This window comes from Hylobates moloch, unplaced genomic scaffold (assembly GCF_009828535.3).
Source record: "Hylobates moloch isolate HMO894 unplaced genomic scaffold, HMol_V3 SCAFFOLD_4, whole genome shotgun sequence".
Lineage (NCBI taxonomy): Eukaryota > Metazoa > Chordata > Mammalia > Primates > Hylobatidae > Hylobates > Hylobates moloch.
The window spans coordinates 99,362,354-99,380,048 of record NW_026652279.1 but is presented as its reverse complement, the minus strand read 5'-3'; the positions used below and the strand labels follow the sequence as shown (position 1 = coordinate 99,380,048).

General features: G+C 38.0%; 1 protein-coding gene and 1 pseudogene across 9 annotated transcripts in view; both read left to right on the top strand.

Annotated features, from left to right (window-relative positions):
* The window catches only part of ZDHHC20 (zinc finger DHHC-type palmitoyltransferase 20), a 53,318-nt gene extending 38,061 nt beyond the window's left edge, over nt 1–15,257 (top strand). For 2 of the 9 annotated variants that reach the window (XR_009213221.1, XR_009213220.1), the window contains 5 exons: nt 933–1,059; nt 5,561–5,650; nt 6,610–6,654; nt 7,006–7,121; nt 9,540–9,564. Coding sequence is in view for 7 of the 9 variants with exons in the window: in XM_032150672.2 (XP_032006563.1) it covers nt 933–1,059; nt 5,561–5,650; nt 7,006–7,121; nt 9,540–9,577 (371 nt within the window). In the remaining 2 variants the exon portion in view is untranslated. Of the gene's footprint in view, nt 1–932; nt 1,060–5,560; nt 5,651–6,609; nt 6,655–7,005; nt 7,122–9,539; nt 9,618–11,157 lie in introns of those variants that run through there. The other 7 variants (XM_032150673.2, XM_032150669.2, XM_032150672.2 and 4 more) reach the window with 5 other exon arrangements.
* LOC131383366 (putative uncharacterized protein encoded by LINC00596) lies at nt 12,629–15,257 on the top strand (annotated as a pseudogene).
* Nucleotides 15,258–17,695: the final 2,438 nt, after the last annotated feature.

The following is a 17,695-nucleotide window of genomic DNA, read 5'->3' as shown; positions in this document are numbered from 1 at the left end:
GAAGGAGTCACAAGTAAACTCTCATCTTAATGTCTTTATAGCCTCATACAAACATTTCTTCTTTCACACCCATCACTCTCACCTGCCTCTAACTTCTGAGGAAGAAAGGTGTCTTTTCTGGTATTCAAGGTTAACCTTTACAACTTTTCTAGACCCTTCCCATCTCTTCTAGGATCCCTTTCTTCAGTTTTTATTTTACTTTTTTATATCAGCAATCCCTCCCAATGCCCTGGGTTCTTATCCTTAGCTTATAAAACACACTGAAGTGCATTCTATTTTTAAATTAAAAAACATTTTTTGTGAAGCCTGTATCTTTCTCCAGACCTCACTCTACATCACTTAACAACCAAGCTTGAAATAATGGTCTAGTCACCCTCAGCTTGATCACCTTTCCCTACAAGCACCCCCAAGGCACATATATATCTCTGTCGAGACAAAATTAGCTTCCTTCACCTCTGTGCTCCCAGTACATCATGGCTATGTTAGCACTTATTAACATTGTAATTTTTGCTAGACTCTAGGTTCTTGGGTAGGAATTTTATCTAATTTATCTTTGAATCCCAAATACCTGGTACAATGCTATCAGGAACATAGTAGGAAATGCATAAATAACGAGTGAAGTTGCAGGAGTTAGAATATCTTGTAGAAAAAAAAAGCCAAGAGATACTGAGCACATAATACTAGATTTTCAGTAATATTTGATAATTATTTTGACATAATACTTTATAAGGTTGATGAAATATTAAATGTGCTATTTTTTCCCAAAAGAAGTTTCAGAAATTTATCTTTTAATTGCTACTAATGTATTATTTATTTTAAATTATGTTTACAGTTTTTATGTCAAAGATATAAGCAAGAAAATTGGTAATTTCCATCCCTCCTGTAATTTTTAAATAGATTAATTAGTTTATGTATGTATGTATATTTAACAGAATCATTCTGTGCACCCACGTTTTCATACGGACCTGATGGAAATGGTTTCTCTCTTGGATGCAGTAAAAATTGGAGACAAGTCTTTGGTGATGAAAAGAAATATTGGCTACTTCCAATATTTTCAAGGTAATTTACAAAATGTGGGTGTCAGAGATTACGGCATCTGTGGTGGTCTCTTTTTCTGGTTATATGTCTTCAGATTTAGAGAATATAATATATAATGATATTCTTACAGACTTTGAGAATGAAAACTCAAAATATCTTTTTATACATAAAATATTTTATTTGTCATTTTTTAATTAGATAAGGTTAAGGAGAGTTTATATATTTGAATCGAAAGTAGAAGAAAAAGATGATTCACTAAAAAAATAAGATTTTTTTCTTCAAAATGCAAATAACTTGAAGTAAAGAATTATGAAAATTTATAGTTATTAGCCGCAACTTCAAAGATCCTATCATAGAAATGAATTGTGTATTCTGTTGTGTCCTAAATCAAGGAAAACCAACCACATACTGCAGTTTTACCCCAAATATAAACGAGTATATTCTTGAGATGACTGATAGTTTCCATTTCTTTCCAGTTTCCATCCATTTTAGGCTAGCTATATACCAAAGTCATCAAAAAGAAGGGAAAAATATTTGAAGATTGAGTGACCTATTTGTAAGAGTTATGGGTTTTTTCCCTAGATTAACTGAATTGCCTATTTTTGGTCTGAAAATGACTTACTTGCTTTCATTTTTTAAAGACATTTTTGCTTGGTATAAAATTCTAGATGTTAGCCAGACACAGTGGGTCATGGCTGTAATCCCAGCACTTTGGGAGGCTGAGGCATGTGAATCACTTGGGGCCAGCAGTTCAAGACCAGCCTGGCCAACATGGCGAAACCCGGTCTCTACTAAAAATACAAAAATTAGCTGGGTGTGGTGGTGCACACCTGTAGTCCCAACTACTCGGAAGGCTGAGGCACAAGCATCGCTTGAACCTGGGAGACAGAGGTTGCAGTAAGCTGAGATGGCACCAACACATTGCAGCCTGGGCAACAGAGCAAGACTCTGTCTCAAAAACAAAACAAAAAATTTTAGATGTTGCTAAATGTTATGCTTCTGGGTTGCATTTTTCTGATAAGAAATTGTGATAACTCTTATTTTCGTTAGTCTATATATGTTTTTTTCTATGGCTACTTTTAAGACTATCACTACTTCATGCAATTTGATTATGATATATCTTGATCTAGTTTTCTAGTTTCTTGTGCTTGGGATTAGTTGAGCTTTTTGGATCTCTGGTTTTAGAGCTTTAATCAAATTTGGAAAATATTGTTAGCCATTATTTAGTCATCTCTGTCCCCCTATTACTGTGGGGACTCCAATTACACCTGTTATCAGTCACTCACAGTCCTCCCACAGCTCACTGATGCACTGTTCATTTTTTGTATTTTTTCTGTTTCATTTTGTATAGATCCTATTGCTGTATCTTCAAGTTCATCGATCTCGTTTGTATACTTTATCCATTGTCTCATGTATTCAAGATTTTCCGCCTCCCATTGGTTGGAACACAGATTACTTGTTTTGAAGTTATTTTCTCTAAACAGAAATTTCGAAGTTATTTTCTGTAAACAGAGAATTCTAAGTTGATAGGATTTTGTTGCTGTTTTTTGTTTTCCTTCATTTAAAGATGTTCCATTATCTTCTGGTCTGCATTGTTTCTAATGAAAAGTCAGCCTGACTCCCATCTTTATTTCATTATTTGTAAATTACTATCCTTTCCCCTCCTGTAGCTGCTTTTAAGATTTTATCCTTATCATTGGTTTTAAGCGGTTTGATGAGGTTCCTTGGAGTTTATCCTCCCTGGGGTTCATTAGGCTTCTCGGATCTGTGAGTTCATAGTTTTCATCAGATTTGAATAATTTTCATCAATTATGTCTTTATTTTTTTCTGCCTATTCCCCTCTTTCCACCTCCTCCCTGACCAGCTTTTCTGGTACTCTCGGGTATACATATATTAAATAGCTTAATAGTGACCCACAGGTCATTGCTATTTTGTCCTTCTCTGCCTTCTTCTTTTCTCTGTTTGCTTCATTTTGGTTAATTTCTACAGCTAATATCCACAAGTTCACTGATCTCTTCTATAATGTCCAGCCTGCTAGTAAGCTCCTCCAATAAATCTTTCACTTAAGATTTTTAAAATCTTTATTCATTTATTTAGAGACAAGAGTCTTGCTCTGTCACCCAGGCTGGAGTGCAGTGGCGCGATCTAGGCTCACTGCAACCTGTGCCTCCTGGGTTCAAGCAATTCTTGTCCCTCAGCCTCCAAAGAAGCTGGGATTACTGGTGCATAACACCACACCTGGCTAAGTTTTGTATTTTTAATAAAGACAGGGTTTCACCATGTTGGCCAGGCTGGTCTCAAACTCCTGGCCTCAAGCAATCTGCCCACCTTGTCCTCCCAAAATGCTGCTATTACTGGCATGAACCACTGTGCCTGGCCCAGATGTTGTATTTTTCAGCTCTGGAAGTTCGGTTTGGTTTTTTTTATATCTTACATTTCTCTTTCCATTGTATCTATTTTTCCTTTTAATTCACAGGTACATTTATAATCATTTTAAAGTCTTGTTTGCTAATTTTCACTGAAATTGCTAATTTTCTGATTTTTTTCTATTGACTTTTTTTTTTCTTAGGTATAGATCACATCTGTGCTACTTTTCATGTCCAGTAACTTTTGATTGGATGGTGGACATTTTGAATGCTACTTTGCTGCCTATGTAGATTGGCCTCCCGAAGGGCTAGGATTACAGGCATTACTACTGCACTTGGCCTGAGGCTTGTTTTAAGCTCTATGACGTTGAGTCCAGAGTAGTACGTTCTGTAGTGCTAGTTTAGCGCTCCAATAAATGGAGTTTCTACCAAATCCATGTGTTCAGTGAGATCACCCCAGAGCCCCAGTCAAGCTGGTCAAATTTGAATGCTTCCCAGTGCTGTGAAAGCTCTGTGAATTATTCTTCATTCATTATTCCCAGTTGTTCTTTTCCTGGATTCACAAGTGCAGCTTAGTATTTATCAAAAGACCTCAGGTACACCACAGTACAGATTCCTGTAGCCATTTCTCTGCATATCTTGCTCTCTCTCAACTCTGTCCCATAGATTTAAGCCACCTCAGCCCCTCTTTTTTTTTTTTTTTTTTTTGGAGACAGAGTCTTACTCTGTCTCAAAGTGAGACAGGCTGAGTGCTCAGGCTGAAGTGCAGTGGTGCGATCTTGGCTCACTGCAACCTCCGCCTCCTGGGTTCAAGCGATTCTCATGCCTCAGCCTCCCTAGTAGCTAGGATTACAGGCTCATGCCACCACACCCAGCTAATTTTTGTATTTTTAGTGGAGACATCGTTTCACCATGTTGGCCAGGATGGTCTTGAACTCCTGACTTCAACTGATCTGCTTGCTTCAACCTCCCAAAGTGTTGGGATTACAGATGTGAGCCACTGCACCCAGCCCACCTCAGCCTCAAAACTCCCACCTCTGTCATCTCAATTCAGTGAAACTACCTTGTTCTCCTTGGTTTCCCACCCCCCATAGTGCCAAGGTCCCGGCAGAAAGCTGTGACTTACTTGGTTTTGTTTTTCTTTGTTCTGAGACCACAGTTCTCTACTGCCTATTTTGAAAACAATTATTTTGTACTGTTCAGTTTCTGACTATGTACAGTTTACCAGTTATTCCATCTTGGCTAGAAGTAGAAGTCCCTATAGTATACAATTTTGATGTGTTTAGATAATATGAAAATAAGGCATAAGTATGCTCTTTTTAGACCATAAGCTTCTTGAAGGCAGAAATTTTCTTCTCTTTTGTTCACTATTTCCTATATCCGTAGTGCTTAAAATAATACCTAGAACATCATAGGCATTCCGTAAATATTTGTTTAATGAATATTGTTGAAAAAATAAATATGTGGAACTTACATCATGAATTTCAATTTGAGCCTGAATGATTACGATAAGCAGGTCAATTACCCAAATACTTGAATACCTATGCTTGGGGTGCTATACTAGGCATCATAATCTTAATAGGCACAGAAGACATTGTTTCTAAATGTATGTAAATTATAAAAGAAAAGTGCTTATATCGGCAATGGAGGTATTAGTCTGTTCTCACACTGCTAATAAAGACATACTGGAGACTGGGTAATTTATAAAGGAAAGATGTTTAATTGACTCACACATGGCTGAAGAGGCCTCACTATCATAGTGGAAGGCAAGGGAAGCAAAGTCACGTTTTACATGGTGGCAGACAAGAGTATGTGCCAGGGGAACTCACGTTTATAAAACCATCAGATCTCGTGAGATTTATGCATTATCATGAGAACAGCACAGGAAAAACCCACCCCCATGATTCATTTACCTCCCACTGGGTCCCTCCCTTGACAGTGGGAATTATGGGAGCTACAATTCAAGATGAGATACGGGTGAGGACACAGCCAAACCATATCAAGGTAATAACCCCTAAATTAGAAACTTTAGGAATTACTTCCTTATATGACAAGTTATGATAACGTATGCCATGTCTCTGAAAAATGGGTGTTAAATTTGACCATTTTGATTTAACTTAACATTATTTAAATTATTACTATTTTTCATTATGCAGCTTGGGTGACGGTTGCAGTTTTCCAACTCGCCTTGTGGGGATGGATCCAGAACAAGCTTCTGTTACAAACCGGAATGAGTATGCCAGAAGGTATGCTTCTTGTCCTTATGCTTTTCCATATTCATCATAAAGCAAACCATATACATCTGTTGTGTGTACGTCTTATGAGTAAATACAGTAGTGATTTAGTAAGCCAGCATAGTTAGGGAAAGAGAAATTTAAATTTTTTAAACTGAGGGTTAATAAAGGTATATGTGCTAATAACCATAATTTTTTATTATCTAAACCAGAACACTTAAGAGTAGGAAAGAGAATGCTTGTTTATTAATAGTTAAACCGGGATAATCACATAAAGCTGGAAATGTCTGGGCAAGCTGGGAAGCAACTAAGACCTTTGGTTTATGTCAGTTATGTTTTTGCAAATAAAGTAGTCATTATACTAATCACCATTTTATTTTGATAAACAAATTGTAATATACTATCAAAATGAAGATTCAACAATACAAATTTTTTTTTCATTAATTCATCTTAGAGGAAATTTTCCCATAATATTTGCATGGCAAGTAAACTTTCATACGTTCAGTGTAATAGTTCATTTTAAATGAAATTTTAAAGAAGCTAGAGATACTTCTGTCCAAGTAAAACATTCATAATTTATTCACTACAGAAATAAGTTATAGGAGAAGAGGAATGATAAGTTCTAAGCTAGCATATTAATATTGGAAGAACCATGAGTCTTAGAACTTAGCTAAAAGCCTTAGACCTTTGAGCTCTAACATTTGTTAGGGTTCTGGCCAAGTCACTTAAACTATGAGCCTCAGTTTCCACCTCTATAAAATTAGGATAATGATACTTACCACCAAAGGTTATTTTGAGGGTTGAGATAATGTGTATAAGGTGCCTAGCATCGTGTCTGGCCCATAATAGGGAACCAACAAATATTAGTTTCCTTTTCCTCCTCCTTTCCTTCCTCCATTCCCTCCCTCCCTGGATCTTTTAGCTAGAAAAATAAGTCTACGCTAAATCACTGAATCATTTTTTCCCCTTAGATCTAAACTGCAGAGGTAGAAAGCAGAAAACTTGGGAAATGACAGGTAATTGTTTTGTACTGGCCACAGATATAGATCCTCACCTGTCCTTGTACTACCTATGGCTCCTGATTAACGTATTAAGAATATTTCAGACTGGCCTCTGAAGCTTTTTAAATTTTGACTAATTGTTTTCATTGGCAGTGTTGGAATACAGATTCTTGGGTCTAGAGAGCCATTTAATGAGGGGTTGTGGGCCTATTTTTATTTTGAAGATAGTTTTTTCAGAGTGCTAAGATCTCATGAGTTGCCCTCACATATTTAGGAGAAGGAATACTAATTTGCTGCTTATTAATTTATTAAGTATCCATAGTTGAGCATTAAGCTATTTACTAAGTTGTTTGCTCTTCTTTTCAGTAGTGGCTCAAATCAGCCTTTTCCTATCAAACCACTTAGTGAATCAAAAAACCGCTTGTTGGACAGTGAATCTCAGTGGCTGGAGAATGGAGCTGAAGAAGGCATCGTCAAATCAGGTGATAGTTCTCATTTGAAACACTGCTTTGTCTGGTTCAAATGAAAAGCACCAGATATGATACATGTGGAAAAATCAAAATAATGTAACATTTAAAAAATACTAAAATATGTGAAACTTTTAAATATATGCTGGGCGCGGTGGCTCACGCCTGTAATCCCAACACTTTGGGATGCCGAGGCGGGTGGATCACAAGGTCAGGAGAACGAGACCATCCTGGCTAACACGGTGAAACCCGGTTTCTACTACAAATATAAAAAATGAGCCAGGCATGGTGGCAGGCGCCTGTATTCCCAGCTACTCGGGAGGCTGAGGCAGGAGAATGGCTTGAACCCGGGAGGCAGAGCTTGCAGTGAGCCAAGATTGTGCCACTGCACTCCAGCCTGGGTGACAGAGCAAGACTCCATCTCAAAAAATAATAATAATAATAATAATAAATAAATAAATAAATAAATAAATAAATAAATAAAATATATATAGGGTGTTTGTCTTAGTAGCTTCTACGAGGAAGGGATAGAGCAAGGAGAGTATAGTGGCTCATGTTGTTTTTTTCTATGCAACTGCAGGTTTTTGTTAACCCAGCCATATATTTCTCCACTCAGATATGAAAAGTTCTTTTGGCATTGGCTGTTGAATAAGCAATGTTATTCTTTTTCTTTTTTTTTTTTTTTTTGAGATGGAATTTCACTCTGTCACCAGGCTAGAGTGCAGTGGCACAATCTCTGCTCACTGCAACCTCCACCTCCCGGGTTCAAACAATTCCCCTGCCTCAGCCTCCCGAGTAGCTGGGACTACAGGTGGTTGCCACCACGCCCAGCTAATTTATTATATTTTAGTAGAGACGGGGTTTCACCATGTTGGCCAGGATTGTCTTGATCTCCTGACCTTGTGATCCACCTGCCTCAGCCTCCCAAAGTGCTGGGATTACAGGCAGGCGCCACCACGCCTGGCCAGCAGTGTTATTCTTTAGGGTCCCAGCTTTTGCTTAGTTGAAAATAATTCTTGAAAAGCATTACATTCTTTGCTGCCTTAGTTAAAAAAGAGCACACTGGCCAGGCGCGGTGGCTCACGCCTATAATCCCAGCACTGTGGGAGGCCGAGGTGGGCGGATCACAAGGTCAAGAGTTAGAGACCAGCCTGGCCAATGTGGTGAAACCTCATCTCTACTAAGAATACAAAAATTAGCCGGGTGTGGTGGCACGTGCCTGTAATCCCAGCTACTCGGGAGGCTGAGGCAGGAGAATTGCTTGAACTCGGGAGGCGGAGGTTGCAGTGAGCCGAGATCGCATCACTGCACTCCAGCCTGGGTGACAGAGTGAGACTCCATCTCGGGGAAGAAAGAAAAAAAGAGCACACTGAATACATTTTAACCTTTTCTAGGTGACTCCTAATCATTTATGAATTGAGGATTCAGGTATAGAATAGTCAGTAAAATTGAAGTGGGAATTCATCAGACCTGGATTTAAAATATTGTCTGGCTTAACTAGCATTACAGCCTAAAACACATCTGTTTTTTAATGATAATAGTAATAACACTGTGATTATCTCCTTGCACTATAGAAAAGTGGTTTTGGGTCAGGCACAGTGGCTCACACCTGTAATCCCAGCACTTCGGGAGGCTGAGGCGGGAGGATCACTTGAGCTCATGAGTTTGAGGCCAGCCTGGGCCATATAGCCTATCTCTACCAAACACTTTGGGAAAACAATTTTCTAGGCCTGATGGCATGTGTCGGTAGTCCCAGCTACTCAGGAGGCTGAGGTGAGAGGATTGCTTGAGCCTGGGAGATTGAAGCTACAGTGAACTGTGATCATGCCACTGCACTTCAGCCTGGATGACAGAGCAAGACCCTGTCTCAAAAAAAAAGGAAAAAGAAAAATGATTCCAGACATTTAGCTCCATTTATACTAACTCTAGCAAATACCCTAAATGCCCTTAAAGACCTACTGTTAGAATTTCTGAGGTGTTTTTGTTGTTGTCTTGACTTTTAGCAGCATTTAAAACATTCTCTTAAATGAATATCTTTAGGGTCTTCATTAGGATCATTACACCTTTTGTATAAGGTCAAGGAAAAATTGCCAAGTTTAAGGCCAGCCTAGGCAATACTATTGAGGCCCATCTCTAAAAAATAAAGATCTAGGGAAAAGTTCATTTTGTGAACTTCTTAATTATTGCTGTTTAACATCCTTAAAGCCAATAGGTATTTCCACAAGATAAACATAAAATCAAACTTTTGACTGCTAATGTTAGCTCTTTACTTACTTCTAGGTTCTATAAGAAGACAAATGGTTGACACCATAAGCCTATTTTGTATTTACATGATAGTCATTTTTGCTGTCATTTTACCATTTAGCCAGAAACTTAATACTTCTTTTTTTTTTTTTTTTTTTGGTCATGTCATATATAATTATGTGCTTACAGGGACAAATAACCATGTAACAGTGGCAATAGAAAATTGAGTACCACTTGTTCATAACTAACCATTTGAATAAGAGCAAGGTAAGGCAGTATAAAGGTAATCCTTGAATAAATGCAGCTTATTTGTGTATTTCATAATCTTTAAACAATTTGCAGTTCTATTTTTTTAGTCTTTTTAATTATATCAGCAAAATTAGGCAGTACAGGAAAGACTAGAATGTAAGATCTGCCCAAATCTCATTTTCCTTATTCCTTATAGCACAATCTTAGTAATTATTTGTTGGTAAATTAATGAAGAAACTAATAAAAATAGTTTAGGACTAGTATGTGGACCACTGGCCTTTTCAGTAAGCAGTACCTTATTAATTAAAGAAAAAAAGGTGGCCAGGCAAGGTGGCTCACACCTCTAATTCCAGCACTTTGGGAGGTCAAGGTGGGAGGATCACTTAAGTCCAGGAGTGAGAGAGCAGCCTGGGTCAGATACTTAAATTAGTATAGTGAGACCTCATCTCGACAAAAAATAAAAAATTAGCCAGGTTTGTGGTGATGCACACCTATATAGTCCCAGTTACTTGGGAGGCTGAAGTGGGAGGATCAGTTGAGCCCAGGAGGTCGAGGCTGCAGTGAGCCAAGATGGCACCACTGCACTCCAGCCTGGGTAACAGAGCAAGGCCCTGTCTCAAAAAAAGAAAAAAAGGTGACTTTTGTCCACTATTGAGGAAATTCGACCCACAGAAAAATGACCAAAATTAAAGGCTCTAGAAAAGAAATAAGAGGTTTATTTATGTTATATGGTTTGTAAAAGACACAGCAAGAGAAAATTGCTAAGTAGTAAATTACCACAAACATGGAGCTTAACACATTTATCATCCTGTTCCTGTATAACAGGAGTTTGTTTTTCTAAGGCCATCTTATCTGGAGTGTCAGCTAGAGGAGCATCTGTTTCCTCACTTGTGGGCTTGTCCTCAGCAGTTAGGTCCTTGCAGAGGACCTTGAGCCTGCGTGCAGGGCTGCAGCCAGAGCCTAAGACCCAGGACAGAGTCAGATCACAGGCACTAGGGGTAGAGGTCACATCGGGCAGAGTGGGCTGCAGTCAGAAGAGGAGCTGTACGTCCCGCATACGGTGATCGTAAGCCAGGTCCATGCCACCAAGAGCTGGAGCTGTGGAGTAGTACTTGGTCCCCAGACAAGCCCTCAGTCCGAGGTCTTCATTTCTTCTTAATGTGGGCGGAATAATTGCTGATGCTTGTGGTTGTTGAGAATCCTCAGCTGCAGTTCCTTTAACAGTTGCTGTGGGAAGTTTTCTACATCTTGCACCAATCTTAGGACAGGTGTAGGTGGACCAGATGTCTTCTCAAATGATGTCTAAGTTAGCAGTCTGGGAGTACTGTAAGATTCTCCCTTTTAAAATACTCTTTTGATTGCTTCTGGGGAAGACAGTAATACCCACTCATTTACTGCTACAAAAATCTTTATTATTATAATATTAGTAGTGTTAAGGAATTCATTTTCCATCTTGTTTTATTAGTAGCTTTGTACCTTAGCCCACAGAACCATTTAGTAAATATTTTCAGAAATAAAAAATCAAGTTTTAACCAATAATTTGTTTCTTTTTTTGTAGGTGTATGAAAACATTATAGACTGATATTTTCCATTTTCATTTGCAAGAAAATGATCAATGGAATGAAATAATTGAAGTATAACAGAAGATATATTTTTTAAAACAGAAAGCCTTTGTACAGTTCCTGGGATTCACAGAAGCATTACTCCAGAGCAGAACGATGCCTTAATCTTAAGTGTCCATTTGTGCAGCATTGACTTAGAGCTACAAAAGTGACTTAATGTTATTCTGGAAATAATACTTACCTGTTATGAGATGCTATAATATGAGCTGTCATCACATTTTAACATGCATATGTATTTTTTGATACCTGAATTACATTATTAGATTAAGTATCCATATACATTTTCACTCCAAAAACACAAGCTTAAAAACTTGAAAGTAAAGTACATCTAGGGCAAATGGTGGCTGAAAGTGAATAATATTCAAATTACTGTTGCTTGTACTGTATAAGGAAAACTGCTTTTTTAAATTGGGTATTTGCTAATTTATAATTACTATTTTATACTTTTCAACATTTTTAATAACTTTTTTTATTGTTGGCTATAACAGAAGGATTCAGATATCTAAATATCATTTAGAACATAGAACACATTGGTGTAATTCATCGAAAGCTTAGTTATAAGCATTAATACAACCATGTAGTAGAGCAAGTGCCCAAGGCTTAAAGGGAACTTGGCAGTATAAGAAATATTTTGGGTTCTCTCTGCTATTTTACAACTTTTTTTGTTGAACTTTCAGGGGTATGTACATGGGCAGAGAAACACAAAGGTACATGTGCTGGAGAAATACTGGACACAGTAGGAAGAAGCATAGGTGTCCAGAAGAAAAGCTAAGAGGAATATTGCAATTTGTTAAAAAAAAAAAAAAAAAGTTTTGAGTTTTAACAGCAGTTAGAATAAAGCATGCTGTTGACTTGACTTTCAAATTTCAGTGTAGGTAATGACTAAAAATTACTTTGAAACTTTTTACAGTAATACTGTAACAGCTTAAACAGTGATTTAAAATGCAATTCAAACTAGGCAAAAAAAACTTTAGAATAAGTTTTCCTCCTGGCTGTCAGTTGGAAATTCTAACCTGAGTGGTCATTTTACATTCCGTCTCTGAGAAGTGGATTCTACTCTTAGATGCACAATCTTAAGTCTGACTTCCTAACAGCAACCCCTTTATGACTAGACACATTTCTCCTTTTTCCTTTTAAAATCTAAGCGACAGCAGTTGTTGCATTAACTCCAAAGAAAAGTACAGAATAAACAATGTAGAAATGTTACTCCTCATTTACACCTTTTAGTCAGGCACACACACACACACACACCCCCCAAAATAATTGATTACTTCCAGTGAGTGGGTGGAGATGAATCTCAGCAGCATCTGTGAGTACTACAGGTTGGAGTTTCCTGTCTGTAAAATGGGACTGCAGGGGAGGGGGTGTTGTGAATGAGTTGGACTGGATGACTTCTAACATTCTGCGATGCCTAATTTTGCAAAATCACTTTTCATTCACCCAATAAATTTTTTCTTCTTTTTTCCACAGAGTCTTGCTCTGTCTCCCAGGCAGGAGTGCAGTGGCGGGATCTTGGCTTGCTGCAACCTCTGCCTCCCCGGTTCAATAGAGTCTCCTGCCTCAGCCTTCCAAGTAGCTGGGATTACAGGCTCATGCCACCATGCCCGGCTAATTTTTACATTTTTAGAAGAGACGAGGTTTCACCATGTTGACCAGGCTGATCACGAACTCCTGACCTCAAATAATCCACTCACCTCAGCTTCCCAAAGTGCTGGGATTACAGGCATGAGCCACCATGCCCTGCCGCAATAAATTTTTTGGAGTACCTTCTGTATGCTAAATAATACACTAGGAATAGCTCTATCATTTCCTAGTACAGCATAAATTTTATGGTTGCTACTATAGGTTTATAATTTGTTGTTTATAATTTGGTCTAATTTCCATCAGCCATACTAATAATAGATTTTAAAAGGAGGCAACTTTTTTTCTTTTTGAACCAAAGGAATGAGTTAGCTTTGAAAACATAATTTGGGATATTATAGTATGGATTCTTCTACCTTTGTTTCAACTCCTTAATAATCTTGATTATAGCAAACTAGAATGAGAGTTAAGAGATACCAATTATTGCCGGACGTGTTGGCTCATGCCTGTAATCCCAGCACTTTGGGAGGCCGAGGCTGGCGGATCACCTGAGGTCAGGGGTTCGAGATTAGCCTGGTCAAAATGGCAAAACCCTGTCTCCACTAAAAATACAAAAAAAACAAAACAAAACTGTCCAGGCATGGTGGCACACGCCTGTAGTCCCAGCTGCTCGGGAGGTGGAGGCAGGAGAATCACTTGAACTCAGGAGGTGGAGGTTGCAGTGAGCCGAGATGGTGCCACACCTGGGTGACAATAGTGAAACTCCATCTCAAAAAATAATATATATATATATATATCAATTACCAACTAAAAACATAACTTCAGTTTGGCAGTTTGCATATTATAAAGAGAGAAATGTTAAAACGTACTTGACTACTTTCAGAAATGTTCTCCTGGTACTTTTTGTATTTCTACATTCAGATAAAAAGATTTGCATGCACCTGGCTAACACCAAGGAAACTTTATTTTTTTCTTCACTATTATGCACTTTCATGGTGTAGTCTTTCTCAATTCTTTTAATTTTTGTTATTTAGCATCTTTAAATAGCACAGCAAACATCTTTTCAGAAATTTTCAGTTAAAGCCTTTGAATTACTTATCTTTGATTTAATTTACAGCCAGCATTTTGCCACATTCTAAATAATATTTAGCTGAACTGATTCATATGTATTAATGACCATTCTAGCAAAGGCCAACAAGTGGTGTGGGAATCAGGGAAAGGCTGCCTCTTTGGTATCTCAACTGGTATTGATTATTGCTATCAACTATTTGGGGAGAAAAAATCAAAATGAAGCCCTGTCAAATTTTAGAAGTACTATCTTTGGTCCTTCAAACACTTGACTTTTGTGATGACACCTTAAGAAAAATAAAGTTGAAGTTCAGGTCTTGCCATTGCCATTAAAAACAAATTAGGAGACTTGGTTTACCTGGGAACAAATTTACTTGAATATTCAGTACCTGAAACTATGCCAAACCAAAGAGCAGCTGCAGTACACTAGTTATTGTAAATGAACAAGTTTACAAAGTTTATTTTCATCTGTACGTAAGGATGATTTTTTAAAAACTTTTTACATATTAGTGGTTATGATCCAATGTGTCATGAGTGAATTTAACTGTAAGGTGGTTTAAATCAAATATGCAATGTTTACTTGAATTGTATTTCTATTAGCGGATTTTGACTATGTTTACAGGACTGTTTAAATTAAGGATTATCAGGCATGTGAGATCTCCTTTTAGTTATCTATAAAGTAGATGTATATTAAGGGCTTAGATTTAGGATCTACATATTCTGGGCATTGAATAGGCAGTAACTTACAAATAAGTTTTGCTTACCTTTTGTTCTAGGGACTAGCACTGCTATCAATGGAAAGTATTTTTAACCTGTTATTAAGAAAGTCATATTTTTGCATTTCAGCCAAAATAAAGACCGTATCTAATAATCTGTTAGAAACAGATAATACATGTCTGAAATCCATATGTTTCATATAATCTAAACTGTATTTTCCAATTTAAATTAAAAATGTAATATAGATTCAGAAAGGTTCATATTTTTCTAATGACTTCTATATTATTTTGTTAGGTTGCATAAAGAAGCAAGGAATTGTATTAAAACATGAAGAAAGCTATTAGGTATATTTGTACATGACTGCAAATGAGTCTATGCCCATTTAAAAGAAAAGATGGACACTATTTTAAAGTGAGCTTTAATATGCTTTTATATAAACAAATTTGAAGTACAGTTTAATTTGGTTGTGTTTACCTAACAGTACCATAAGCCTTGTATTTGTTCTTATTTGTATAATCCTAGCCTGTGACTTAATGTCGACGCTTTGCTTTGTCTTTTGGCTGGCCTAACCTACATTGACATGTACACAGAACATTTTAAAACTGTTTTTTTCAAAAGTCATAATGAATTACTTTATTAATAAACAAATAAAGTCTTGTATTTGAAGTGTTTTCTTTGTTATAAAGTGGTATTTACCAAATGAGAGAATAACTATTATTTTTATCAACTTGAAAATCTGGTAAAATAGTGCTTAGAGAAAGAGATTGGCTAATAGTTTGGGGAAACCACGTTTAAGATAGGTAATATTTTAGTGCAACAAAATTGTTTACTTAGGTTTATTCAAAACCTAAAGAGTAACTTAGCTTTTTACTGAACGTAATTTCAGAAGTCATTTAGGATCTTGAGAACCTTCAGATCACTGTAAGTTGTTGAATTGTGATTGTTAAAATGCTGAATAATTAATAGATTTTATTATGTAGAATTATTTTATGGCATCTGTGTTCCAGTGCCCTTCCAAAGAGGCCAAGTTTATTATTAAAGCCATTTAAAGATTTCCTGTAGCTATATTTATAAAAATTGAAGTATCTCCATGAGAAAGGAAAGATCTTGAAGACAGGTAAAAACATCAAATTGCAGGTCGGACGTGGTGGCTTATGCCTGTACTTCCAGCACTTTGGGAGGCCGAGGTGGGTGGATCACTTGAAGTCAGGAGTTCGAGACCAGCCTGGCCAACATGGTGAAACCCTGTCTCTACTAAAAATATAAAAATTAGCCGGGTGTGGTGGTGGGTGCCTGTAATCCCAGCTACTTGGGAGGCTGAGGCAGGAGAATCACTTGAACCCAGGAGGCAGAGGTTGCAATGACCCGAGATCGTGCCACTGTACTCCGGCCTGGGTGACAGACCAAGATTCTGTCTCCAAAAAAAAAAAGCCAAATTGCTGAAATCTGCAATCTGCATATAATATGATCCCACTTAAGACTTTTACAGTGTCCATGCTGTGTACCTGTGTGTTCAAACTCAGCCTATTAATTGAGCGCCTACTCCAGGGGGTGGGTAGTGGAAATAGAGCCACAGGCATCCTGCCTTTGCAGGCAGTGGCCCTGTGTGGGGTGCAGGCATACACGTACAACACCCCTCTGGGTGTTAATTGGTAGAGGGAGTGAGAAATGATGGCTTGTGGTTTGTCTCATTCAGCCACCGGAAGCGACAACCCTCTATTTAGAAGATTTACCAACTATGATCCTGTGCGTATAACGAGGACCAGCTGCTGTAAGTTTTTACCGCAACCTTCTAAAATAAATTTGAATTATTTGCGACATGTGGCCTCTCTAGATGTGGAGAGGTTGTCAACGATGCTAAAAGCAAAATGAGAAAAACTTGTTTTCCAACCTTTTTGTTAAGATTCACTGGAAAGGAACATTGCCTTCTGGAAATTACTTATGGGAATGCAATTTTTACAGCATTTCTTGGACTCATGCCCTCGTCTGTTTCATGGGTTGAAGGAAGGGCAGAAGGCAGTGAAGGAGGGGAAGGGTTCCCGCCAGAATGTGCATTTAGAAGCATTGATCCACAGGCGTGCTATTACTCAGCACTCCTGTGGATACAATGATAAACTTCACTCAGCACTCCTGTGGATACAATGTTCAACTTAGGTCCTTCATTCAAATGCCTGTATCTAGCTTTTCTACATGTTTAGATGTGCTCACCACATATTAAAAATAGATGTGAAGTAGTGTTAATATTTTCAATACAGTCATCTCTTGGTATCCATGGGGATACTGAGGTCTGCTTGAGCATCTTCGGATTTTGATATCCGTGGGGATTGGTCTAGGACCTCCCACAGATACCAAAATCCACAGATGCTCAAGTCCCTGATACAAAATGGCCTAGTATCAGGCACAGTGGCTCACGCCTGTAACCCCAACACTTTTGGAGGCCGAGACAGGTGAATCACTTGAGCTCAGGAGTTCAAGATCAGCCTGGGCAACATGGTGAAACCCTGCCTCTACAAAAAACAAACAAAAAAAATTAGCCAGGCGTGGTGGTGGACGCCTGTAGTCCCAACCATTCGGAAGGCTGAGATGGGAGGATGGATTGAACCCGGGAGGCTGAGGCTGCAGTGAGCGGTGATGGAGTCACTGCACTCCAGCCTGGGTAACAGAGCAAGATCCTGTAAATAAATAAAACGGCCTAGTATTTGCATGTAACCTATGCATATCCTCCCATATACTTTAAATAACCTCTAGATTACTTATAATACCTAATATAGTGTAAATGCTATTAATACATATAGGAGTTGTATTTTTATTTATTATTATTATTATTTTTGAGATGGAGTTTCGCTCTTGTTGCCCAGGCTGGAGTGCAATGGCATAATCTTGGCTCACCGCAACCTGTGCCTCCCAAGTTCAAGCAATTCTCCTGCCTCAGCCTCCCAAGTAGCTGGGATTACAAACGTCCCACTATGCCCGGCTAATTTTGTTTTGTTTTGTTTTGTTTTTTTCAGTAGAGACAGCATTTCTCCATGTTGGTCAGGCTGGTCTCGAACTCCCAACCTCAGGTGATCCGCCTGCCTCAGCCTCCCAAAGTGCTGGGATTACAGGCAT